General features: G+C 45.8%; 1 protein-coding gene across 1 annotated transcript in view; it reads right to left on the bottom strand.

Moving 5' to 3' along the window:
• Positions 1-24,854, bottom strand: part of LCP2 (lymphocyte cytosolic protein 2) — a 48,626-nt gene extending 23,772 nt beyond the window's left edge. The window contains exons 1-6 of the mRNA XM_023515263.1: positions 24,547-24,854; positions 20,383-20,445; positions 14,958-15,004; positions 3,654-3,719; positions 3,213-3,244; positions 2,329-2,366 (exon numbers count right to left, since the gene is read on the bottom strand). Of these exons, the coding sequence (XP_023371031.1) occupies positions 2,329-2,366; positions 3,213-3,244; positions 3,654-3,719; positions 14,958-15,004; positions 20,383-20,445; positions 24,547-24,624 (324 nt within the window). The 5' untranslated portion in view covers positions 24,625-24,854. The remainder of the gene's footprint in view (positions 1-2,328; positions 2,367-3,212; positions 3,245-3,653; positions 3,720-14,957; positions 15,005-20,382; positions 20,446-24,546) is intronic.
• Positions 24,855-25,683: the final 829 nt, after the last annotated feature.

Raw genomic sequence — 25,683 nt, 5'->3', positions numbered from 1 at the left:
TCAAGGCCAGTGTAGAAAGAAGCAAGGGGAGGTTGTAGAGTTTCAAGGAAAAGGAGGTATCAACATCCTAGAAATCCTGACAGTTTTGATGAATGGCTTCAGGAACACTGTATTTAAGTTGTTCCATTGAAAGATTCCTGCATTTATTATTGAGTTCAGAAATATTAAAAAAAAACAATAACCAGTATAAAGACAAAATGAGAGATGAGTGCCTTCTCAACTCCAGAAACACTTTGTACTCCCCTGTCCATGTTGTTGTGAGGTAGGAGCAGGTGGACTGAGCCCCTGAGGAGCAGCAGCACTTAGGAACAGTGGCCTCTGCAGGGAGGTCTGCAGCCAGGTGACTGTCTCTGGCCCAGCTGGCTCCTCCTCAGCCTGTCCTGCCCAGACCCATTGATCCTGGTTTTATACCAGCCCTTTACCCCATAAGCCTTTCTCAAACAACAGACTTTACCTTTCTGCTTCTACAACATAATTTTTTTTCTCCATCATTTGGCCCCTAAATTTGTGCTCATGGTTTGGTTACTAATCACATCCTGCCCTATTGTGTGTTAAGGTAAATGAAGATGGAGAACAGACCCAAAGCTGACAAAGCTGGCTGGGCTTCGTGAGGGACTTTTACCTTGCTTGATTGGCAAACATAAGCCCTATTTAACTTGAGCTATGTCTTGTAAAACAACTTATTAAGCTCAACTGATTAGAAGTAACCAACAAACTTACAATCTTAGACATTTTCCAGCAAGGTAATCCAAATAAGATAACTTTATAGCTTTAACCAAGTATTTTCTTTGTATTCCTTCTGCCTTCACTTTATAAAAACTTGTCACTTAGGCTTCTTCCCTAGAGGCCCCTTCCACGTCTCATTTGACTGCCTGGCTGGTGAATTGTTTGTTCTAATAAACTCGTTACAATCAGACTGTGGCTCAGCGTACCTTTTAAACATGTGTAATCTATACTGCAAAATGCTTCCAAGATTGGGTTCTTAATGTCCACTCACCTACCTATGTCCCCCTGTGAAGAGCTGGGCACACAAATGGAACTACTCAGTTTTATATGTGGGTCACTATGAAAGTTTTGAGACAGATTATGTTCATTATTTCACTTCCAAGAAACAGAGTCAACAGCATCTTTTCTGATTCACCTAAGCAATTGCTGGAAGGGCATTGTTTGTTTCCGTCGGAGCACGTTTTATACTTCTTGATTTTGGGGGTATCTCAAAACTTTCATAATGACCCACATAGCTGCTAGTGACTGAAAACCAAACCCTTGGCGCACATAGTGGATGGAACACCATCCTTAGGCTTAGCATGAGAGGGGCCACATGGCAAGGATTCAGCTCAGTGAGAAAACAGAAGTATTTGGGGGAAACTGTGCTTCTCTCGCTGTGTACAAAGTAAATCCTATCAGATATTTTTGTTTTCATGTAGAAAGCCATAAACTTAGCTAAACTTTTTTCTTTTTAAATTAAATGCTCTCTTTGATCAGAATCTCAGTAGGACGAGGGACCTTTTTATCCTGCTTTCTAAATGCACTAGAGGCAGCCGCTTACCAGAAAGACCACACAACTTTGGTCGGGCGACCTGGGTCCCAGGTCTGCCTCTAACTAGCTGTGTGGCTGTACACATGTCATATTCTCCCACGGGTTCTGATGCTTCATCTGTGAAATGAACAGATCCGCCATGGTCCATTACAGAGCTCTTAGCCCGGGACCTGCTGCGTGGGTGCTGAGCGTATGTGTGGTTTCTGGGGAGGGGATATACAGAATCCAGCCGACTCTCAAAGGGGTCACTGGGACTCCTCAAATGTAAAACCCCTCCTTGGGGGTTTCTCTCTCTCTCTCTTTTTTAATTAAGTCTTCAAATATTTCCTCTCTGTGCTACCAAGGGGGACTTAAGTCCACCAGAAAAGCTACTTTAGAGTAGATTTCTAGGAGAGTTCATTTTTGGAGATGGGTGGGGGATAGAGAAAGTCTCTGCCAGGGGGGTGGGTAATGGTGGAAAATCACATGGTCAGCAAACTGCAGCCCAAGGGCCAAGTTGTTTTTGTAAACAGAGGTGAATAGGCACGTAGCCCACCCATTAGCTCAGACATCGCAGCAGCTTTTGTGTTTCGGGAGCAGAACTGAGCTATTGAGACAGAGACTGGATGGCTCCCAAGGCTGAAAATATTTCCTGCCTGGCCCTTTGCAGAGCACCTTTTCTGAGCCCTGGGTGGGTGTACTGGCATCTTGTTAGAGGCCTTGCTCCGTGGGGCTTTGCGCTGGGACCTTATGCCAAAGCCACCCTGGATGCTGCTGTGAGGTGGAAGAACAGCCCAGGCCATACTCACAAAGGACGACCAGCCCCCATTGTCCTCTTCATGGGTCTCTGCAGAAAGAGATGACACCACCATCATCACTGAAGGAAGCCACCCCTCAGAGGAAAGTCGGAGCAGCTCCCCTATCTGTGGCCCCCTCACCTGAGCCCCATCCCAGGTCCCCAGCCTCCTAACACACTCCTGGGGCTTAGCCACATACTGTCACCTCCCAGAAGTCTCCCTGAGGGGCTCATTCTCCCTGACAACCAGAGAATGGAGATGGTTTCCAGCCTTTCACATGTGTGAAGGTCAGAAAGGATTGCTTTCAGTTGTGCAGACACTTCTGGCCCTGCCCCTGGAGCCTCTGATTCAGCAGGACTAGGCAAGGCCCAGGAATCTGCATGTTAACATTATGTGCATTGAACAACAGAAAACTGCTGTAAAGACAAAGAAGCAGCCCCTTCCACAGGTGCAGGTGCAGTGAGAAGGCGCTACCAATGAGCCAGGAAACAGACCCCGTCACAAACAGTGATGGCGCCTTCACTGTGGCCTTCCCAGCCTTAGAACTGTGAGCAATAAACTTCTGCTGTTTATAAGCAAAAAAGAAAAAAGACTGAGAAACAGGGGGACTGGCCCACAACAGGTGCTTAGTCAAAGCACCCTTCTGTGCTCTCCACAGAGCTCCCAGACTTGCTCAGAGTGTCTATGCAGATGTCCCTTAAGTCAGGTGCCTGCAGAGCCACCTCTGTCCTCCCCTCAATCTGGACCCAAGCCCTCCCCTGGGTAAGAACCTGCTACAGGTCAAATGAGTAAGGTCACCTACATGGCTCCCAAGGAGCCTTGAGAACCAGAAGGGCAGAAGAACCAAAGTCCCTTCCAACCTCCTAAAACAGCCACTGCTCAGCCCTGATCTTTACCTGTCTCTTCAGGAAACCGCTGGACTTGGGGTCTGCAGAGGCAAACAGCATTGCATTAATTGTACTATTGACTTAAGGGGATCCCCCTCTTTCATCAGTCCAGTCCTGTGAGAGGAGCTCCCAATGGAGGGTTTGTCTCACTGCCCAGGAGGGACTTGGCCTTGTTGCTTGGCAACTGGGGCTAGGCTGCTCCAAAGAAGATTTTGGAAACCCCTATAGCCACACTGGTGGCATGACTGGGAGCTTGTGACTGCCTAACATACTAGGGGACATTCCCCTGACAAACAGACCCTGGGACAGGATGTAGGGCAAGGAGAGGAGAATCCCTGCCCCCCTTGGGCACCATGTCCAAGACCCCTGGGACTCAGGGAACCACAGATTCAACATGGGTTTAAATATTCTTGAATCTCCTCCCACAGGGCCCAGAGCCACCACACTCACTTGCGTGTGAAGATGCTCCTCCTCTCCTCATTCTTGTTGATTTCTTGACTTAACTTACTGAGAATTCTGTAAGATAAAGAGACAGATGCAGAGACAAGAGCATTTCCTTCTGGCCTCAACCTTCCCTCTGAGTCCTGAAGTTCCTTGATCTGTAGGATCACGGAGTACTTGACCCAATTTAGGCCAGCCTCCTCTCTGTCAACCTCTACGGGACCCTCTGCTCCTGACTTCCAGAACTTGTCACCCCATCCTCCAGCCAGACTTTACTCCTGCCCACAAGGTCCTTTTTTCTCTCTGCTAATCTCTCTGGCTGAGCCTTCTGCTTGTAGGTTCTAAACCTCTCCTTAGACTTGTCAGCTCACCCCTGGCCTCCCCTCCTCTGGACTCCAGCAGCCTCAGGATCTGATGCTTCCACTGTGTATTTTACTGAATTATTATTCCTGGGGCTGAGGTCCCCTGATTCCTGCAGTAGCATCCTTGTGGTGACATCTCACTCCCAAGATTCCTCAAACCATCTCCCAGACCTATGAGAATCAGCTACTCATTGCATATTTTTTATTGCAACCTATAGAGGGCTGGGGGGCTTTGCCTGTTTTCTCCTCCATGCACCCCTCTCTGGCTCCTACTCAGTGACATGGATTCTTATAAAATCTTGGAGAAGTACCCCCTGTAAAGGCACAGCTTGCAGAGTGAGACACCCCCTGAATCACCATTCCCCTGAGGCCAGCCTTGGTCATGACACTTGAAGATATGTTTGGACCTAAGGTACCAGTATGTCTGAAATTGCAAATCCCTATAATCCAGACCAGGAAGGCCATTTGTCATCAGGACCATATCTCAAGCATGCCCTAGCCATAAGCATCCATTCCATCCTTAGACCTCACAGACACAAGAGACTCTTATTCCTCTTAGCAGCCTTTGGTGAAACCAAGGGACCCTTACTTATAAACAGGCTCCATGTTTCCTAGGGATTTGGAGCATCTTGAAGGAGCCCCATAAATTATCTAGTCCAACATCATTGTACAAAGGAGGCAACAGAGGCCCAGACAAGAGAAGGGACATGCCCACAGCTATAGTGGGTCAGTGATGAAGGCCACCCCTCTCCTCACTACATCCCAGCCCCACAAGCCAGGTGCCCTAATTTCCAAGCCAGAGCTCTTCAGTGCACCACATCCTGTGTTGATCCCCATGATGCTGCAAGCTTCCTGGGAGTGGGCACTGTTGGGTCTCTGGCCCATTTATGAGAATGACCCATGGTCTATGTTCCTTCTACTTAACAATCATCTCCAGGTAACAAGCTTGAGCTAAAACAAACTCAATGAGTTAGCAAAGGAAGTCCTCAGCACCCACAAGGTCTGGTTCCTTTGTCAGCTCTTCCACTCTCCAACTTCTCCCAGGGGCTGGCTCAATCCCCCCTGCCTCATTAGAATAATAAGATGAACGAATTTCATCTATACACCTGGGACTTAAGAGAAAGAGTAATGCTTATTCCCTTGTAATAGTGTCAATGTTGGAATTTCAAACTTCAGTGATTACCCAGAGGGAGAGATGCTTTAAAGCAGGGTAGGGGGCTTCCTAATCATGTCCTGATCATGCCATTAGAATGCTCATGACACAATTATTTTTGGTTTCTTTAAGTGGATGTTCAAGAAGATAATTGAATGCCAAATAGAAGGTCTCCTATAGAGCAGGCAGGGGAGCCCTTTAGAGTCCTGCATCCTGGCCATGTCAGGTGGTCACTGCTTATTCAACAATATGCATTAAGGGTCTTCTGAGTGCCAGGGACTCTGCTGGGAGCTCAAGGTGCATCAGTGAACAAAGCAGACCAAGATCTCTGCTCTCCAGGGGCTTACGTGTAGTGGAGGGAGATCTTCAAGGAGGTGAAATGTGAAGTTAAGTCAACACTGCATGTACACATGTGCATTGGTGGTGAGGGCTGGGGACGGGGGATGGGAGTTTAGAGTGGGGTGCGGTTGCAATTTAAAAGGATCAAGCCTCAATTAGAAGGTGACATTTCAGTAATGGCTTGAGGGAGGTGGGGCTGAACCTCACCTCAACGCCCCCATCCCACACTGCATGGCTGGGCCCTGACGGGTTTACAGAGCTGTTTGGATCTTGAAAGGACCCCCTGTGCTCTGCGGTGTCACCTCCTACCATTATCTCTAACAGCCAGGCTGGAGGCTGCTGGGGCTCTGACTGGGTAAGGAAGGAAATGCCAAACCGCAGGCCTCAGCAGAAGAGCAGCAAAGAGCTGAGAGAGGGAAGCAAGGGGCCTGCACTTGGCTTGCAACCAAGCCTGGGCTCCCAGAGTCCTTCTCCTTCAGAGGCTTCAGAGAACACCTGCCAGCCCTGCAGGACCACTGCTGGGAGCTGGTGGACAGAGGGGAAGTACTGGTGAGCAAGGTGGCAAGGTGGTCGCTACAACTACAACCACGTGTAAACCTTCAAAATTGCACCTTAGTTCTGGAGAACTAAGTGACAGTGAGTAGCTGGAGGTGACTCATTCTTCTATCCTGTAAACCCCAGGCCTCACTCAGGACCAGAGAAAGAGGTAGAGAGGGTTCGGCAGCTGTAGACAGTAGTTCTCTCTCATTCCCCTTGTTTGAGGGATGAGCTGGCCCTGGAATTGGGCTGGATCGATGACAGGAAGTCAGGCCATTGTAGAAAGGTGGCGTTCCATGATGACCTGGGTTCCAGCCCAGATGCATCCTTAACTTGCTGAATGACGGGGGCCAGCCTTCATTTTCTCAGTTTAAAGACTGTTCTGGTGATGTTCAAGGTATGGAACCTTCATGCAGAGACAGTCTGATTACCGTGTCCTGTCCCAAGGGTGTTGCCTACCGTGTGACCTCAGAAAAAGCAATTGCCCACCCCAGGTCCCAGATGCCACATCAGCACCAATGAGGGCATTGGACCTGACTAGGGAATCCCTGACAGGCCTGATCATCGGGACTGGCACCTGTTACACACGTGGATTACCAGGCCCACCCTGGACTTATCTGAGCAGACTACCCAGGAAGAGGCCTGGGGATCGGTAACATCAACCAGCTCCAGGCAAGTTTTATGTTCATACAAGCTTGTGAAATAAATACAGTTATTCTTGACACTGGTGAAATCGCGATTTTAAAAAAGGAAGAGAGGACAGGAGAAGGAGAGGGAGCTCTGTGATGACGTAGGAGTGAGGCAGGGCATGGGGAGGATAAGGGCTCTCGGTAGGTACTTGATGGAGCCCCCCAAGTCTCCCTGTCCTCGAATAACTGCACTGACGGATATGTCTTGAAGCCACCTTTGCTGATCACACAAGAAGTAAGGAAGAAAGAAACTGAAGAAGAAAGGGAGGATGGCAGGGAAGCAGAAAAGCAAGAAGGAAGAAAAGAAGAAGAAAGGGAGAGAGGGAAGGAAGGGGTAGAAAATAGAACTATCAGAGCACACAGCGCAGTACGAGCAGGGATGGGCTCATGAGAATTCTGTTTTCCTACAGCTTCCCACATTGTCGCTGTGTCCTTGTATGCGATCTCATGATGGGAAAGGTGTTTCTTACACAGCTTCCGTGGTCAGAGCTTTGGATCAACTCTCCTTTCCCGCATGCAGGGCCTTCCACTCAGATTTCAGACTGCTAATCCTGCCCAGGACGACAGGATCCTTGGCCCTTAGTGCTGTCCTTCAGCAGCCCTCTCCAGCTCCCCTCTGGTTGCCTTTCTAGCCTCTGACATCACCTCTGTCCGCCTTTCCTCCCAGCACACCTTCCCAGTCTCTCCTGCCATCCTTCCTTAAGGGAATAAATCGTTCTGTCCTTAACGCCCAGCCTCCTTGAGCCAAACCTTCCAAATTCTGTCCTCCTCACCTGAGAAGCCAGGGGGCAGCTCAGATGCCTTAAGACTCAGGAAGGGCCTTCCACCATCGCTGTGGGCCTCAGGCGGTAGAGGACCACATGGATGAGGAGTGGAGACCAAGCTGTGCCCTCAAATGCGTGGTCTCCCCACCTCTCACCCAGGCCTCCCACCCCATAGTCTTGCATGCCGTGTTTTCCTTGTGCCTTATAATCATTTGCATGGTAGGCAAATAGAATTATTGCCATTTTTACCAATGAGGAAGGAGAGGCACTGAAGTAGGTCAGATGTCAAAGGCCGCATGACCAGTGTTAGCGGGGAACTGAGCCTCTAAGCCAAGTTTCCTGAGCTTGCATTGGAGGAGAAGGAGCAAGAGACAGGCCAGAGGAGGCACCTTTCAAGTGGAAGGACCACTGAGGGTTGAAGATGGTGGGGGACCTGGCCAGGGAGTAGCTAATGAATGGGAGAGGGAAGGAGCAAGTGCCAGACAAGCCTTGTCCCTGCTTCAGTTTTGCTGGATGCTGGTCACATTCTTCAATAGGGACAGAAATGTTCCTTTTACCTATGGGTCCCTCTCTTCACACCTTACCATCTTTCTGTGTCAAGTAGGGAAGTGGGTACTCAGGAGATGAGACCGGAGGCCATCTCTGCCCTTAGGGGACTTACAGAAGACAGACAGGTGACAGACAAGTCTGCATTCCTTCTCTGACAGGATCTCATTTTCCCAACCTGATTGCACTATGGGTGACGGCTACAGTGAGAACGAATACATTACCCGCACCACCCAGCACCACCCATCACTGCCCTATCCTTATTTTCTTAAATTACACTGTGGACTTGAATGTAAAACTTACAATATTTTCTTCTCTAACAAACTCTGAATGGGCATCAGAAGATTTTAACAGGTAGTCTATTGATGTAACCAGACCGTTGTCAGCTCTATGGTGAGGTTTATCCCAGGCCCTATAAAGGCAGCCTTGCTTGTTTTCTTTAAAAATCCTCACCGATTATAATGTTTGGAGTATTTGGGAGTCAACCATGTCCTGAGAGAGGGGCTACATATTTGCAGACAGAGACTTCCTCACCAGCATCTACTTCTTATAAAATTTATTTCATACCGATATTTTAAGCTTTGAAGAAGAAATAGAGATATTTAAGGGAGTGTAATCTTGCTTGAGTCTGCTGCACATAAACACAATTTCTTTTCCACAGCCCTTTAGGGTAATAGGCAGAGACGTACGTACATACATCAACCTGTGTACAAGGGAATGGGATGAGTAAGTGTTGAATATCTGTACGTGACAGGGGAGCACCAGGCAATTCATGCAAGGTTGCCCCCTTTGGGACCCCACCAACTAATACCATTTACTCTATCTCCTAATTCCCCAGCAATTTTCAAATTATTTCACTTATTCATCATTATTTACCATTAATCCGAGAATATCTCTTATCTCTCTCTTTCTCTCTCTCTCTCTTTTTCTTTCTCTCTTTCTTTCTCTCTTTCTTTCTCTCTTTCTCTCTTTCTCTCTCTCTCTCTCTTTCTTTCTTTCTTTCCTTCTTTCTTTCTTTCTTCTTTCTTTCTTTCTCTCTTTCTCTCTTTCTTTCTCTCTTTCTTTCTTTCCTTCTTTCTTTCTTTCTTTGTCAGAGTCCTACTTTGTCATCTTTGGTAGAGTACCATGGCATCATACCTCAAACTCTTGGGCTCAAGTGATTTTTTTTTTATTTATTTTTATTTTTATTTTTATTTTTTTTAGTAGAGGCTCAGAGAGCTGAGGTAACTTATACACAGTCTCTCAGTCTTCCACAACTTATAAATCGAAAAACTGAGTTTCAAGCAGTCTGACCTCGGGGCCTGCACTTCTCACTAAGCTCTCCCATCTACCTGTTCGTACCTTAAATGGTACTATTTAAAACTAGCAACATGTATGGAGTATTTCACCCATTCCCCCTCTCAGTAGTCTAAGAAATCGATGGTGGCTTAGGATTGTGTCCCAGGTCATGTAGCTCGTTAGAAGTAGAGCTGGAGTTGGTACTTCTTGTATTTTTCTGCCAAGGGAAACATCGGTTCTCCTAGAGTCACTAATCAGGGCAGCCTGACCTTCCCTTTATATCTTCTCCATTAGTCCCATGTAAACCCTTCCTGTTCCACCGGCAGACCTCATAGTTTATCTGGGGTACACACTGAAACTTGCTAGAGGGCATGCACCACAGGACAAGTTTTCATTTCAGTGTTCAAACAACTAAAGAGACACCCCACTCCCACCCCTCCCATAATGTTGACTGTTTATAATTCTCCCTTCCATATTAACAAGGAGCCAGTTCTCACCCCACCTCCCTTTCCAGGCCCTATAACATTGCTGGGGCTCAGCCTTAAAATGAAGAGTGATCTTCCAGGCTGAAAGTGCCTTCTTTACCTCTTTCCTGCTGCTCTGATTAAATCCCCCTCCATCCCCCAGCTTCACAGTCCTGGGGGGGGCTCCCACCTCATTATTGGGATCATGCTCACCACCTCTCAACTTGGTCTCCTGTCCCCAGGAAAGCTCTCCTTACATCACCTTTTACCCTGTGCTAGACAGAGCCAAGACACAAGTTGACCTTGATCTCTGTGGTGCATGCCCTTCACTCACAGTCTCACACTTCATAGGATAGTTCACAGTGTCTTTACCAATTGTGACACACACATCCCCACCAGTCTTCTAGCCTCTTTGCTTCCAATCCCCCCAGGTATGTGCCCCAGTTGTTCTGACCCATCCATTGTTCTGCTAAGCACACTGGAACCCTGTGCCTTTACAACAGACTCCCTCTTCCTAGAATGTCCTGCAATCCATCCTTCATATTTCAAAATTTAACTTAGGATCCCTCTGTCCCTTAAGTCTTCTCTGAATACTGTGGAGAAAATTACTCCACCTTCCTACTTCCATTGAACTTGTGTATGCATGTGTCTGAGTAATTAACAAAGGCCTGACACATTGTAGATACCCAGTAGCAGTTTGCTAAATGAATCAAGTATTAATGAAGTGTTAATCTTGTATAGGAACCAAGGTAAACTTAAATGCCCTCAAGTCATATATATATTTAATTTGAATCCTTGCAAAGTTATGAAAACTACCAGAAATAAACACACACACACAGTAGAACCTCTGAAAGTTGACCCCTCAAACTGGTCAACATACAGAGGTGGTCAACATAAGGAAATTCCATTGAGTACATATGGTGGATGTCCAGCCTATGAAAATTAGGTCAACTTAAGGAGGTGGTCAACTATGGAGGCTCTACTATATGTATATATTTACATTTCTGGGTATATATGGAGAGAGGTTCTACCACGTACACATGTATGTATGTATGTATGTATAGTTACCATGTATGTATGTATGTATGTATAGTTACCATTTCTGGCACTTTTCATTCCTTTTTGAGGATTCAGATTAACATCTGGTAACATTTCCCTTCTGCCGTAAGGACTCTATTTAATATTTGTTGTTAATATTTCGGTTAGTGATGAATTCTTTCAGATTTTGTATATCTGAAAAAGTCTTTATTTTACTTTCATTTTTGAAAGGTATTATTGCTGGTATTGAACTCTAGATTGCCCATATCTCCTTTTGGTACTTTATTTTCATTACTTCACTGCCTACTCCCTTGCATTATTTCTGACTAGAAATCTACTGTGATCCTTATACACGCTCCTCTGTATGTAACGTGCCCTTTTTTTCTCCCGAATGCTTTTAAAGTATCCAATGTACACACACCTATTATGAAATTAATTTAAACCTTTTTATATGAAAGCTATAACCTAATAACAACCTAAGGATATGGGGAGGGGGGAGGGAGGGGGGAGAGGGTGGAGGGAGAGGGATTCGAGGGTTCACTTCTGTGGTTCATCTTGCAAGGGTACAAGTGAATCTTTCTATGAGTAGGATATGAATGTTTTGACATAATAACTAAGAAAGTTACATGAAGGCTATGTTAACCAGTTTGATGGAAATGTCATGGATTGTGTGTGAAAACACCACACTGTACCCCCAAAGTGCATCAATGTACACAGTTACCATTCAATTAAAAAAAAAAAAGGAAAAAAAAAAGATATCCTTTTTGCTTTCGTTTTGAGCAATTTGATTATGGTGTACCTTGCAGTAGTTTTCTTCCTTTTTCTTGGACTTTGCGTGGTGTGTTAAGCCTCTTGGATCTATGGTTTCATAATTTTCATCCTTGTCTGAGAAGTCCAGTATCTGGGTCAGTTTGGGGGATGTTTTGGTGTGTTTGTTTTTCCTTTCATCGTGGCTCATATTTTTCGTGCTTATTACATGCCGTTAGTCTCTTATTAGATGTCTATGATTATGAATTTTCTTTCATTGAGTAATGAATATCTTTGTATTCCTATTAGGAGTTTTAAGTTTTATTTTGAGATGCAGTTAAGTTACACAGAAATAATGTGTTTCATCTGAATATTGCTTTTAAGGTTTGCTAGGCAGGATCAGAAAATTTTTTAGATTAGGTCTATGCTATTAAGGCAAGATCCTTCTTTGCACACTACCCAGTGACTGTGGATCTAGAGGTTTTCTAACTATACTAGTAGAAGCAGGTACCATTTCCAGCCCTATAACTGGTGCCTGTTTCCGCTAATCCTCTTGGTAGTTCTTTTGTGAGCTATAGGTAGTCTCCTTTCATGCATGTACTGCTCAGCACCTGATAGGAGGGGTCCTCTGAAGCTCTCCAGAACACTTTCTCTGAGCTCTCTTCTCTCTGGCACTGGTTCAACAAAATGCAGATGCCTGGACTCTCAGCTGCCTCCTCAACTCGACGTATCCACCAGACTTAGCACTGTGCTTCCCACTCCCTGAACTATGGCATCTCAAGGCAGGGAGTAATCATAGAGCTCCCTGCCTTTGTTTTCTATTCTCATTGTCTAATGTCCAGTGTTATGCAAATTGCTGTTTTCATATATTTGTCTGGCTATTTGGTTGTTTCATGTGTGAAAGTAAATATGATCCCATAACATCATCTTGGTCAGAAAGCCAAGTTCATTTGTATATGACACAAATGATTGGTGTACCTTAGGATAATCCCTTAGGATGTGGTGAAGACCATGGTACATGGGGGAGCACAAATCCCATCTAAACAGGGCAGCAAGCATCAGGTCTAGACAACTCTTGCCACAATAGAATGTGGGCCCTGGATTACCACATTTTTCATTTGTTTCTAAAGAAGCTAAATTTTGTGAAACTTTTCTTGATTTTTAAAACATAGTGTGCATTAAATTAAAAACACCTGTAGGCTGGGCCTGGCCCCTGTGTGTGAATGTCTCTCTTTTACAGAGAACTATGGTTTGTCCTTATAGCATGACATTTCTGCAATCATGGAAATATTCTACATCTGCCCCTGTATAGTAACTACCAGCTATATATAGCTATGAAAATGCAGCTATCACCTCTAAGTAACTTAATTTTAAATTAAATTTAAATTTAAATAGCCACATGTGGTCAGAGAAATGCTTAGAAAGGTCAAGCCATCTTCAATAATAGTAGTCCCTGCAGATAGCACCAAAGGCAAATGCTAATTTATCTCTGTTCCTTCTTCCTTCTAGACAAAAGAAACCCGATAATCATGTTAAAAATATTTTTCTTAATTGAGTTACTGGCCTGCCTACCTATTCATGAGGACCCCCAATATCCTACTCCTTTGGCTGCTTCCCTTTTATTATTATGAACTCTGAGACCCTTAGAGCAAGGAAGAGACCTTGGAGAATGTCCAAAGTAGAGATCTCAAACTGTTTCCACCCAGACTAAATCTAACTCATAGGTATGTTTACTTCAGCTTTTATAATGTTTAAAAATATTTGAGCCAACATTTAAAAATTGAGAGATCTATTACATAAAGGCTGTATTTCTTGATAAATTAGAAGACTGGCTGATGTTTGGTTCACACTGAAGTGCAGTAGATACTGCACTATTTGAAGCGAGCATATAATATCTGGCTAGCCACAATCCCCACCACTCCCTATTGTTTCAACAACAATGATGCTTTGTGATAGCAGCTTTTTAAAAGCATCATAACTGTGCCATTATTTTTTCTTATAGTGGAGAAATATTTCTCCACGTAGAATATTTACCACTTTTTTACTCAATGGTGGTAAAACAAAAAATAAATTAATAGGGCTTTGTGTGCTCAACCTGACTCATTTTACATATTTCTAGCTTCTGCCTGGCTCCTGTAGGTATTTGAATATGTGACACCTTTACTATAGGGATGAAAAATGCATGGCATGATATGCACCCTGTAACTTCTATTTCAGCACCCATGGCAGATATGAGTAATCGATAATGGCTGCCTGTCCTCAGGATTCTTCTCAACACCCCTTGAGAAGACTAGGCAGCCATTCCCAAGCAGTTGGTATTTACACACATTGATTTGTATTGCCCTCCTTCATCTGGTTCAGTTCTTGTTTTACCACATCAAAGGCCCCTGAAAACTCAAGAATCACTGAGTTGGTGATGAAGCCATGGTGAAACTCAGGTCTCTTGGTGCTGATGCTATCCTTAAAGACCCAAATGACCCATGGGAAGAGAAGAAGCAAAAACATCACAGAGTTGGGTTTATCTTTGGCAAGAGCATCCAATTCACCAGCTGGGCTGGAGCTGTGCTTCCTTTTTCCAACTCGTTGGAAAACTTCTCTCCCCCATATCCTGCCCTTGCTCCAAGCCATTCCACTTGCTTTTTTCCCCCCTGATGTCCAAGTATGCTTTTTTTTTTCTTTTAAATAATAAATAGTCAAGGCAATCTAGGTCCTAACATTAAGACTAAATCAGCATACATCTTGGCTGGAAGGATTGGTTGCTAAATGCAACAACCTAAAACAGTAAGATCGGAACATTTGCCAGAAGGAACTAGACTCAAAGTGTGTAAGACAAAGCAAATATTCTTAAACTCCCACAGACGGTACCCATACTATACAACAGGTGTATATAGGAAATAGAGCAGATTGCTCTTTGGGCAAGAGGTAGGATCATGGCTGGGAAGGCAGAGATGGGAGGCAATTTTGTGTTTCCAAATTTGCCTGCTAGATTGACTAGAAGCCAACCCACCGCATCTTTGGTCTTCTAAACAAACCCTGTCAGACACACACTGGCTCATTGAATTTTTACCACTGTCCCGGGAGGATGATATTATTTATGATTCCTGCTTTACAGATCAGGAGGCTGAGACTCAAGGAGAATTACTTGCTCAGGTTCACACCACTAATAAATAGACAGCAAACATTTGGCGAAGACCCAAGCATTTTCATCATTAAGTCAGTTGTCTGTGCATTTGACACATGAAAATACACGAGGATGTTCCATTTCTTTTGGAAACGCATCTCCCCAACTTAGCGTCCCCCACTTGCTTTCTTATTTCAAGCCAACAGTGATACACAACTGACCCAAACCCCCTGGGATACTTCCCCTGCCACCTAAGGAGTCAGGGAAGTACTTACGGCACCCGGAGCTTGGGGAACTTCTGGATGTCATTTTCTGTCAGATTCTGAAATGAAGACACACATGGCAGGCAGGTTACAACCCATGGGAAGGGCTCTGAGCCAGGTGAGAAGAGTAATACATGAAAAACTATAGGGAATGGGCGGCGCCTATGACTCAAAGGAGTAGGGCACCGACCCCCTATACCAGAGGTGGTGGGTTCAAACCCAGCCCTAGCCAAAAACTGGAAAAAAAAAAAAACTAAAAAAAACTATAGGGAATGGTGGGGCCTGTGGCAAATTGAAGCATAACCCCCCACCCCTACCCAAAGCCGGCAGCTTCTAGATGTTTCCTAAAAGCCTGTAGGCTGAACCTGGTGTTGATGGATCTACTTTTTCAAAAGGAATCCTGAAATCTAGACTTTATGTGAAATGTTCTGAGTTCCTAATGTTGGTAAATAATTTTAACTTAACCAAATAAACACAGTGAGAACTAAATCTATGAAACCCAAAAACTTGTTTTGTGGGCTGAGTTTGGCCATGTTGTAACCTCCTCCCTAAACTCACACTCCAGACTCCAGGGCCTTTCAGGCTCCATGAGGCCCTGCTGTGCAGAAGTGAGCCTGGGGAAGGGCCTTCGGCCCCTTCTACACTGTCACAGCCTAGAGACTCTTTCACCAGGGCTATTGGCAGAACTCTCTCGATGGGGGGATGCAATGACAAGGTTTTCCTAAGGCAACAAACGGGAAAGGAGAGAGAAACTCCTACTTGTCCAGAATTGACTCTGGGCCTCTGCCTCAGAACATCTTGATTAATTCTCAGATAAGCCTTGTGATATAGGAGCCGTCTGTTCCCACGAACGCTAAGGCTCAGGGACATGAAGGGTGATGAGTTGGGGCTGGGACTCTGCTCTAGGGCATCACAGTCTGAGCCCTTTGGAGGTCCTAGTAGCCTAAGTTGGAGGGGAGCTGGAGGGAGGGTGGTGGAAGGAATCATGAAGGGAGGAGCAGGGTGGGCATATCAGAACTGGGATCAGAAAAGAGGACAGTCATGCTTGCCACAAAACTGATCGTGAGCCAGAGAAGGAGCTTCAGGCCAATCTAATCCACGCCAGACGGCAGAAGTTCAGGCCAGGGGCTCTGGTGTCAGGCTGTATTTGAGACTTGGTTCATCCACTCGGCAGATGTGTTATTTTGGGCACACATTTCACCTCTCTGAGCCTCAATTACCTCATCTGTAAAATGAGGATCATTGTAATAATAACAGCCACCTTTCTGGGTGTGAGGATGGAGTTATGTGGCGAATGTAATGTGTTTGGCAGAGTGCCTGGCACAAAGTATGTGACTGAGGAGCTGGGGAGGAAGGTGAGGAATTACGACCCTGGGGAGTGGAAGTGGGAAGGGGTTCTGGTGGCTTGGTCTTGGATATTTTGGCTTCTTTTCCTCTTCTGTGCTGAGAGCTGCTTGTCAGGTTGTTTGCTGCCCACTGGGAAGAGCTGGGCAAGCTTCCCTTTGAGCTCTGCTGGCACATATCACAGCAATATGCTTATTAGACTCATCTGATCCAGCCTATAGGAGCGGTTTCTGACACCACCCCCCTTATCAGACCACCCGCAGTGGGACTGGGGAAGGGCAAGGGAGGAAACCAGGAATCCCCAGAGCACCAGGCTTTTGGTCAAGCTTCTTAACCTCTTTATGTTCTTCTTCTTCTTTCTTTAAACAACAACATCTCATCGCAACAGCATCTCCTCTCTCCAGAACTACTACCCTATTCCCAGGGAGGGTCCTTAGACTCATGTTCAGAGTGTGCCGTGATGAGTTGAAGGCTTCCTGGGGCTGCCCGAGGGATGATAGCTGAGCACCAGGTAGCTGGCTCCCAGCTTCTGCTGTGCTGAGAGGTGAGCATAAGTGAGGGAACTGGGGGAAGCTTGTGGAGGAGAAGGTGGGCACGAGCATGCCTGGAGACACAGAGGAGCAGGTTGTCAGGAAAGAGACATTTAGAACAGGGACAAGAGCTATGAGGAAAGATGAGAGAGCTGAAACGAGAATTTTGGAGAGTTTTGCTATGTGATGTAAATGCTCCCCTCCTTTCAAAAACCTTCATAGCACCCCTTCAGTAAACCTGGGTTACTCATATGGTAACTTGGAAGTTAGTTTGGTGACTTTGCAGCAGTATTAGCAAATGCGCTGTGTGTTCAGAAGCGGAGTACAGAGAGAGGGAAGCCACAGACTGGGCCCTATTAGGAGGGGCAATGCGGCAGACACAGCCATTTGCTTAACCAACATTCACTCTCTTTTTCCCTTACCGACAATTGCAGAATTTCATCTTAAAGTTTTAAACGTATTTCTTCAAAATATTTAACTCCCTAGACTCCCTTGCAGATGGTAGAGGTGACACGGCTCCATTTCAGCCAGTGAGATAACACCTAAAGTCTGCTGGATGAAACTTCTGGAAAATTTACTACTTTCCTGAATGAAGGGGGCACACATCTAGCATCCACCATGCACCTTTTATGCTCTGCCCTTCCCCTCTTCCTCTTACCCACAATGAGATGTGATGCATTGAGGTGGAATAGCCAATCTGCAACCATTAGGACAGAGGCTGAAGGCTTGTCCCCTAGGCTGGAGGAAGTATGGGTTCTCGACATCCTTCAGCAGTTCTCCAGCCCTGAGCACCTACCTGTACATTCTTATTTCTTAAGAAAGACCAACCTCTATTTGGGTAAGCCACTAAAGTCAGGTTTCTGTGACATAGAGTCACATGCCGTCCCAACTGACACAGATCTCAAACACATTTCCTTTTCTTTTTATACTTCTGGAAGCATAACACCCCTATCCTCCACAAGATAAGGTTCTATCCTTAATGGAAAACAAAAATGACAACAGACAGGTTCAAGGGACCTACTTAAAGAAGAAAGAAGAAAGAGAGAAAGGGAGGGAAGGAGAAAGAAGGAAGGAAGGAAGGAAACAAAAGAAAGATAAAGAAAAAGAAAAGAAAGAAAGTGATTTTTAAAAGGGGGGGAAGGAAAGGGGAAGAAAGAAAGACAAACAGAGAGTTAAAAAAAAAAAAGAAATTGAAAGGCGAGGAAAGAAGGAAGAGAGGAGTAATTAGGGCCTTCCAATCTTGCCTTCAATAGCAGTGTGGCCCTGGATATTACAGAGCTGGAAGGAGTGAAGGCAGGTAATTAGAGCTTAGACCAGGAGTCCAAAATTGTACCCAGAGCAGCTGGGGTGAACAGCAGGCTTCCCCAGTTGCTGGGGCAGGCCCTGGACTCTACCCCCTGCTCTTCTGCTTCCTGTCTCCCTTCTTTCCTCCTATCCACACAATGAGCAGAATTCTGAGGAATTGCTAGGTCCCAGAGATTGAAGCGGAGGAGACATAGCTGCTCAGGTTCTAACTCTCAACCAAGGAAATGACCTTGTCCTCCCAGGCCTGACACTCACAAGGGGAGAATGGGGAGGATCACAGAGTTGTGAGGGGCCAGCATCCACTATTCCCCAACCCAATACAGAAGAGAAGAAGAGAGGCTCAGGGATGGAAGGGGCTTGGTCAAGGTGACCCAGGGCTATAGGGCCACAGCAGGACCATCCTCAAGATGCTATCCTCCCTTTCCACTTGACCATGATAAGTCTGTTCTCAGTGCTAAAGACACTAGAATGATATATTGGGGTTTAGCAGTAATTTGCAAGAACAGCAACCATAAAACCCCAGGAATTCTATTGACTCAAAGCTCAGTGTAAATAAATAGCATTGTTAAATGCTCGAACAACATTAGACTAAATTAAATGTTTACTTCAGTTCAGTTACTAGGTCGGTGACATGGAACAAATCACATTACACCTCCGTGTGTGTTTCCTCATCTGCAAAGAGGTGGCTGGAGGCCTAGGGGATACCTTTCTGCTATAAAATAAGCATCTAGAAAGCAAAAATTACATCTTAATCATTTCTCTATCCCCAGCACTTGACATGATCTAGTATGTAAAAGGAGCTCAGGAAAATGCTTGTCAAATAAATGGGTGAGTGAATGATTGAATGAATGATTTGGATGGATGGTGAATAAACATATCTTACGTGACACCTGAAAGCAAAATTCAGACCAATGGGAGCACAGGTTTTGTCTCAGCTTGAGACGTAAGAACTGCCCCCAAACGGGCAGATGGCTATGAGCAGTCTTGAGCTCACTATCATCAAGGGAATCCATGCAGATGCCTATAGTGGGGATGCCGTATAAGAAATGTATTGGTGTCCTCAATGACAAACTGGAGGCTGTGACCTCTCTGCTCCCTTCCAATTGGCCTGAATGAAGTGTCAAGGTCAAGTTCCCTTACTGGTGATGACTTACAGGTCATCATACCTGAGCTTCCCCTCCTTACTACTCTGAACCCAAATTAGGAGTGCCCACCTCCTTCAGACCTTTGCAGTCTTGTTTACATTTCTGTTTTAAAGAGTGAAGCAGAGTGCCCAGAAGGGATGGATTGGTGCAGTCAGGGTCTCTCTTAACACCTGGGAAAAGGTATCATTTCAGGAAAAATCCTCAAACCACCCTCCAGCCCACATCCTTGTAACTCTGTCTCCAGCCTTAGAGCTGTGTCCCCTTCCCTTTATTGGCTTACAATACAGTAATTAGGGTTAGACTCAAAGCTCTATTGAGTTGCACCTAATAATATAGTGGCCAGACCTGTATCATATGTATATTTGACACAAAATCAACTTTGTGAATTTCAGTAGTGAGAAAGAGGCAAGTAATTGGGTGGATCCCCTGAGCTCAGGAGTTCAAGACCATCCAGAGCAAGAGTGAGGTCCTGTCTCTACTAAATAGAAAACTAGCCGGGCCTGTGGTGGACACCCGTAGTCCCACCTACTTGGGAGGCTGAAGCAAGAGGATCGCTTAAGCCCAAGAGTTCAAGGTTTCTGTGAGCTACAATGATGTCACAACACTCTACCAAGAGCGATAGAGTCAGACTCTGTCTCTGAAAAAAAAAAAAGAAAGAAAGAAAGAAAGAAAAGAAAGAGGCAGGTAATTGAAATAATGAGGCCGATGCCTCCCTTCACCCCACTCAGTAGGTATGTACTCCAGAGTGAGAACTTGGAGGTTGAGAATCGTCTGTTCTCCAATACGGTCTCCTTTTTACCCTGGGGCTTTTCAGTGTATATGTGGCATTTGAATAGATTTTCCAGATTTTTTTTCCCAACTGTACTTGGATTCCTCCTTATACTTTAACTTTAGAGTGTATCTCAGCATCAGTGAAAGACCTAAGACGATTCTGAATAGGAGGCTCCCAGAGGTGGCATGAGAAGGCAGAGGAGGCTGAGTGCCACGTGGGGGTCCTGAAGGCGAGCGTTGACTACAGGCATCCCCAGTGACAAGGTAGACCAGTCAGCCCACTGCATTGGGAGCAGTGTAGGACATCCCTGGTTTCAGTGTGTCGTACTGGCCAGAGCTTACCAGAAACCGAGCCCCGTCGATGAGGTACTTCTTCACCGCCCTCTCGCAATCCCTGTAGTTCAGCTGCAGAGAAGAAGGCACTGTCAGCGAAGATAGACAGGCTCATGCCATTGTTTCCCCTCCCTTGCCTGCCCCAGGAACTTAGCAATTTGTGGTACTTGTGGCTAGCCAATCTCCCCCACTTTCCCCTCCCCTGGCTAACACAGGGGCCCCAGTTCCAACTCAACCCAGCTATCACTACCCCCTTGGGACTGCCTGAAATGGAGAAATGGTCTCGCCCTAAGGCTTTGGGGCCCAGCCCTCCAGGAAGACACTGCCTTCAAGGCATACGAAGCTCTGGTCATGTGCTCCCTAGGAGATAGAGGGGCGCTTAAAGAAGAAAATAAATAGCACGTATGGTCTCAGCACCCAGAGACACCCTTAGTGAGCCCTGCACAGTGTTTCCTTCAATGCTTTCTTCCTAAAGTATGTGTTTCTAAACATACTTGAGGTTATAATGTATAGTCAGTGTTGTACCTAAAATGATAATATAAGCTCTGCCTAGTGTTTTACAAACTTACTTTAAGCATTATCCTAATGGCTACAACATTATTTAATCATTCCCTTATTGCCAAACATTTAGATTGTTTGCCAAATTGCTGTTTCAACAATCATAATTGAAAACTGCTAATAATTATTGAAAGATTGTTCTGTGGCAGGCCCTGTTCCAAGTAGTTAACAGGGCCTGAAGTCATTTAATCCTCACATTTTGCCTGCAGTAGTAGCCGGAAGTCATTTAATCCTCACATTTTGCAGATAGAGAATGAGAGTCTCAGAGCATCAAGTAACTTGCATAATAAGCTTCCATGGGTTGTAGATGACAGGTGACAGAGGGGACAACTGGGCTTCAGAACAAGGGTTTAGTATTTCCGTCAGGAATGTTCTTATTTTTAATGATAGCATTATTTAGTGAAGTGAACAAGCGAAAATGTGGCTTAATGTGTCTCCCAATCAAAATATTAAACATCATGGATATTATTTTGCAAAAGTTTTTTCCTGCCTATTTAAGGTAAATTGTGTAAGTCAGAGTCTTGGAATAGAGTTATAAAGGATCCACTGGAATGAGCATTTTTTTTAAGGTCTGGGTTATTTTCCTAACCCAAATCAGCAATCATCCGAAGTGTCTATTTTGTTTTGTCCTCAGGAGCAGAAGCCTTGACACTTGAAATATCTCTAAGTATGATGCTTTGGACGTATTTAAAGTTACATGGCTGTCCTCGAGGATCTGAGATATGGCCCCCACAGCTAGTGGCAGTCTTCTTCTTTGGGGAGAAATTTAAGACCACATTCTCCTCTTATGGCCAACAAATCTAAAGAGTTGTTGTGACCTCTTGGCTTGGGAGTGTAGGATGAACATCACATTAAGAAAGCTGTTAGGGGGGCTATTGAAAGCCAGCAGCTTCTGCAGAGCCCCAGCACTCCCTTATCTGCAGGCAGGGGATGAGCAGTTCTTGGAATAGTCAACTGCCTCTAATTTATCATTTTCACTGTCATCATTATCAGATAAATCTCCAGTTTTGTTGACGGCATCGAGCTCGACAGAAAGCCCAGCAGACTGGGACCTAGATATTTGATTATGGTCTAGTAAGAACTGGGCCCACAGGTCTAAAAATCTGTACTTTTAACAAGCACCCCAATGACTCTTATAAGCATCTCACACTGGTCCAGAGAAGTCACCTGGCTTTGTAGACGAGGCAACTGATGCCCAGAGAGGGGGAGAAAACTGGCCTAAAGTCACACAGTGAGCTGGGATCCCAGCTGAGATCAAGACACATGGCTCTGAGCCATTGCCTCCCCACTGCATGGCTCAAAGATGCTCTCCTGCCAAGTCAAAAGGAATCAAGGTGTTGCAGAAATACAAAATTTGATCTCAGTCCTCAGGAGCTGACATTCCAGACTGGGGCTGAGGCACACATATCAGAAACAGTAAGACACAAAGGCCTGACAGTCTGCATGGGTGTCCCCTGCCAACTAACAGAGCAGGAACAAAGGAAGATCAAACATGAACGTGAACTAGGCCCCTCTGTCTGCTGAGTGCCTCATGCACATGATTTGTCTTAATCCTCACAAAGATTGTTCATATTTCTATTTTACTCTAGAGGAAGCTGAGGCACTGAGAGGTCACATAACTAGAAAGACCAGAAAGACCAGAAAGACCATCTGCCTGACTCCAGATCTGGGTGGAAGGCTATCTCCAAGGGTAGACTGACCCTGTACTTCAGTAGAAATTCCACCTGTGGATTGGTCCTTTAAATGGCAGTTTTCTTTGCTAAGATCCATCCCCCAGTGAAACTCCAGGGTCCATTTACTCTGTATTTTCTCTTGGTAGGGTGGGAGGAGGTACTCAGAGCCTGAAGGGTCTCTATCCCAATCTGGGAGGGAGAGTCTGGGCCTTCTGGGATCACAGATAGCCCTCAGCCTCCTGTCCTGCCAGGGATCCTTTTATGCTAGGAGGAGAACCCTGTCCCAGTGCTATGGATGTGTCCCAGGGTCTCAGATCTCCAAGAAGAAAACTCTCCCTTTTCCCAGCTGAGACAGAGAGATGTCTTCCCCAGTCATCCCCAACCTGCCTCCCATCTCCCTGCACTGACAGCAATTTTACCCTTAGTTCTCTGTTGTTCAACTGGTTGTATAATTCTCCTATTCAAGCTTGAAGATGGGGCTTGCCTAGAAGATTGAGCCTTTCATGGTGCTCAGTTCCTTTCTCCTCTTTTTATTGCTGTAATGGGCCATCTTGTTCCATCTTGGCACATTTTACCTTGCTCCTTTAACTTATCGGGTCTATCTTTAAGAAAAGTAGTTAGAAACATCCTTCCAATTCCAGCTGTGCCACAATCTTTGCTGAAACCTAAGTTTACTATGACCTTGTAGAAGGAAAACAACAGACATGAAATGCCCAGAACAGGGCAAATAACAGGATCTGTGGGCTGCGCCCCTACCATGCCACACCCAACTCAACATGTTCACATTTTCTTCTTTAGGTTAGGGAAGAACAGCTGTGATGATAAGCACCTTGGAACTGTGTAGACTCCAGGCTTGGCTAAGATCCACCCCCCTTGAATCTTTGTTTCCCCAGCAAAAACAGGAAGTTGAGTTAGTTGTTTCTAAGGTCTTAGCTTTACAATCTCATCTTTCTGGCAGCCTGGAATGTTAACTGAGTCTGATGCCAGCCTGCAGGGATGAGGGTGTTAGATGCTCAAACCTCCCTCACTAGGCATCTCATCCCATGGAGGGGGTAGAGGAACTCTAACTGAGCCCTGTGGCTTAGGATCGCCCATGCAGATGTATGGTCCCCATGGTCAGATGACCAAGCCTGGGGATCCTTGAGCCTTTTCCCTAAGCCTGGAAGATAGGACAGCAACGCCCTAGTCCCAACTTTGCTACAAGCCTGGCCCTAGGCTTTTCCTGGCTAAGCCTATGGGGACATAGAGGATTCCGTTTTCCTAGCTATAAACGGGAGCTTGAATCGGTTTTCTGGGCTGCCTCATGAGACTCCCATGACGTTCTACTGAGACTCTGCTCCATGCGAGAGGTTGAGGACCCCTCTCTCAGGGTCATGAGCAATGAATGCCCAAACCCCAATCTGGCATTGCTCATCTTTACCCTCTTCCAGCCCTCCTACCCTACCTGGTCCCTGTCCCCCCACAGGCCTCCAGTCTCCCCTTTCTAGTAAGTAGCCAGATCTCATTAGCGGTTACAGCAATTCTCTGCATCTCAGAGCACAGACTTTGAAACCAAACAGGTGTGACTTGAATCGTGCCTCTGTAGTCTCTGGGGTTTTGAGCCACTTAACTCCCCTGAGCTGATTTTGCAGTTGAACCAAGGGGACAATACTATGAATCCCAAGAGACAGTGGGGAATGTTAAATGGGCCAGTGCTTGTGCAGCACTAAATTCAGACCCTGAAAAATAGTAGGCATATGCTCATTTAAGGGCTCTCCCTCCCACCTTTCTCTCCAGAACCTACTGTCGGGAGAACAAAGTGGTCTACCTCGCCTCATCCAATCGGTAAAATTGTGCATGGCTGGTAGTTTCATTACTATCTTATACAACTCTCGCGTTCAGCCCTGATTATATCGTCAAGCCTCTGTCCAGCCCAACTGCTAACAAACAAAGCAAGGCTCACCTTCTTGAAATAGTCAGCAAGGCTATCAGGGTCCCAGGTCAGGACCTCAGAGCGAAAGGGTACGTTCCTCAGCGCCATGGCCGCTCTCCAGGAGGAAGCTTACAGGCTGAGCATGGGCGCTGCGCCCATGGACACGGGACCCCAAATCCAGAGCTTGGAGGCGTCCTTGACCCTTCTGACTCCCAGCTACCCTCTGGAACACCCTTTCGGAAGCACTCGTCTTTTCAGCTGTAGCCAGATCCAAGAAAGCAACGGCTTCCTCTGCGAACAAATATGGTCTCTTCTCAGAAAACGACTCAGCGAGTTTCCTTTACCACTTCCTCTGCTGGGCTCTAAATAAGTAAACAAGGAAGCCCAGTGCTGGGGGCTTGAGATGCAGCGAGAGCTACAGGGGTGGTGAGTCTGCACTGTCCCCAGGCTCTCTAGCCCAGCGTGGGGTCAGTAAAGGGGACTTAAACACCAGTGTGAGCCCCAGTATTTTTCCAATAAAACTTCTGGCACCTTCACATCTACACCACTACTTGCTCCGGTCTGTGTAGACCAGAATCTGTCTTGACAAATGACTAGAATATAGACAATTTCCCACATCAGTGAACTGCTAAGGGCCTTTTAATGCGTTTCTATCACCTCCTCCTTCCACCCCAGAGTCGCCATTGAAAGTTGGAATTCCATCAGCGTCCTCTTTACAGTTCATCACCAGAAGGACCTCAGTAAGGGGGTGAGTGGGGCACCCATTGGGCCAACAGGGCTTAATTTATGCTGTGACCATGTCTGTGCTGTGCAACCAAGGAAAGGTTTTACACTGTAGGAGTCTCCGTTCCCATATCCGTCAAATGGGGAAACAGAGGAAATGCCTCACACACACAGAAAACTGGGTAGCATTTACCTAGAGAAACTAAAAAAATTAAAAAGCAGAAAATTTAACAATTACTCTTGATGATGCTATATTCTGTGCATGTTTTCACCATACAGTCTATTCATCATCAAAGCCACCATACCGTCTAGAAAATGAGCACATTCCCCGGACGTAGGAGATAGGAATTTGCTGTTTAGACCATCTCAGACTTCATGCACTTCTCAGAACTGATCGACTTACTGGCAAAAAGGAGGTCCAAGGTCTGAAACAAGTATGGAAGC

This window comes from Otolemur garnettii, unplaced genomic scaffold (genome assembly GCF_000181295.1).
Source record: "Otolemur garnettii isolate 467f Iridium unplaced genomic scaffold, OtoGar3 scaffold00003, whole genome shotgun sequence".
Classification (NCBI taxonomy): Eukaryota; Metazoa; Chordata; class Mammalia; order Primates; family Galagidae; genus Otolemur; species Otolemur garnettii.
This window is presented reverse-complemented; position numbering and strand designations above follow the sequence as displayed.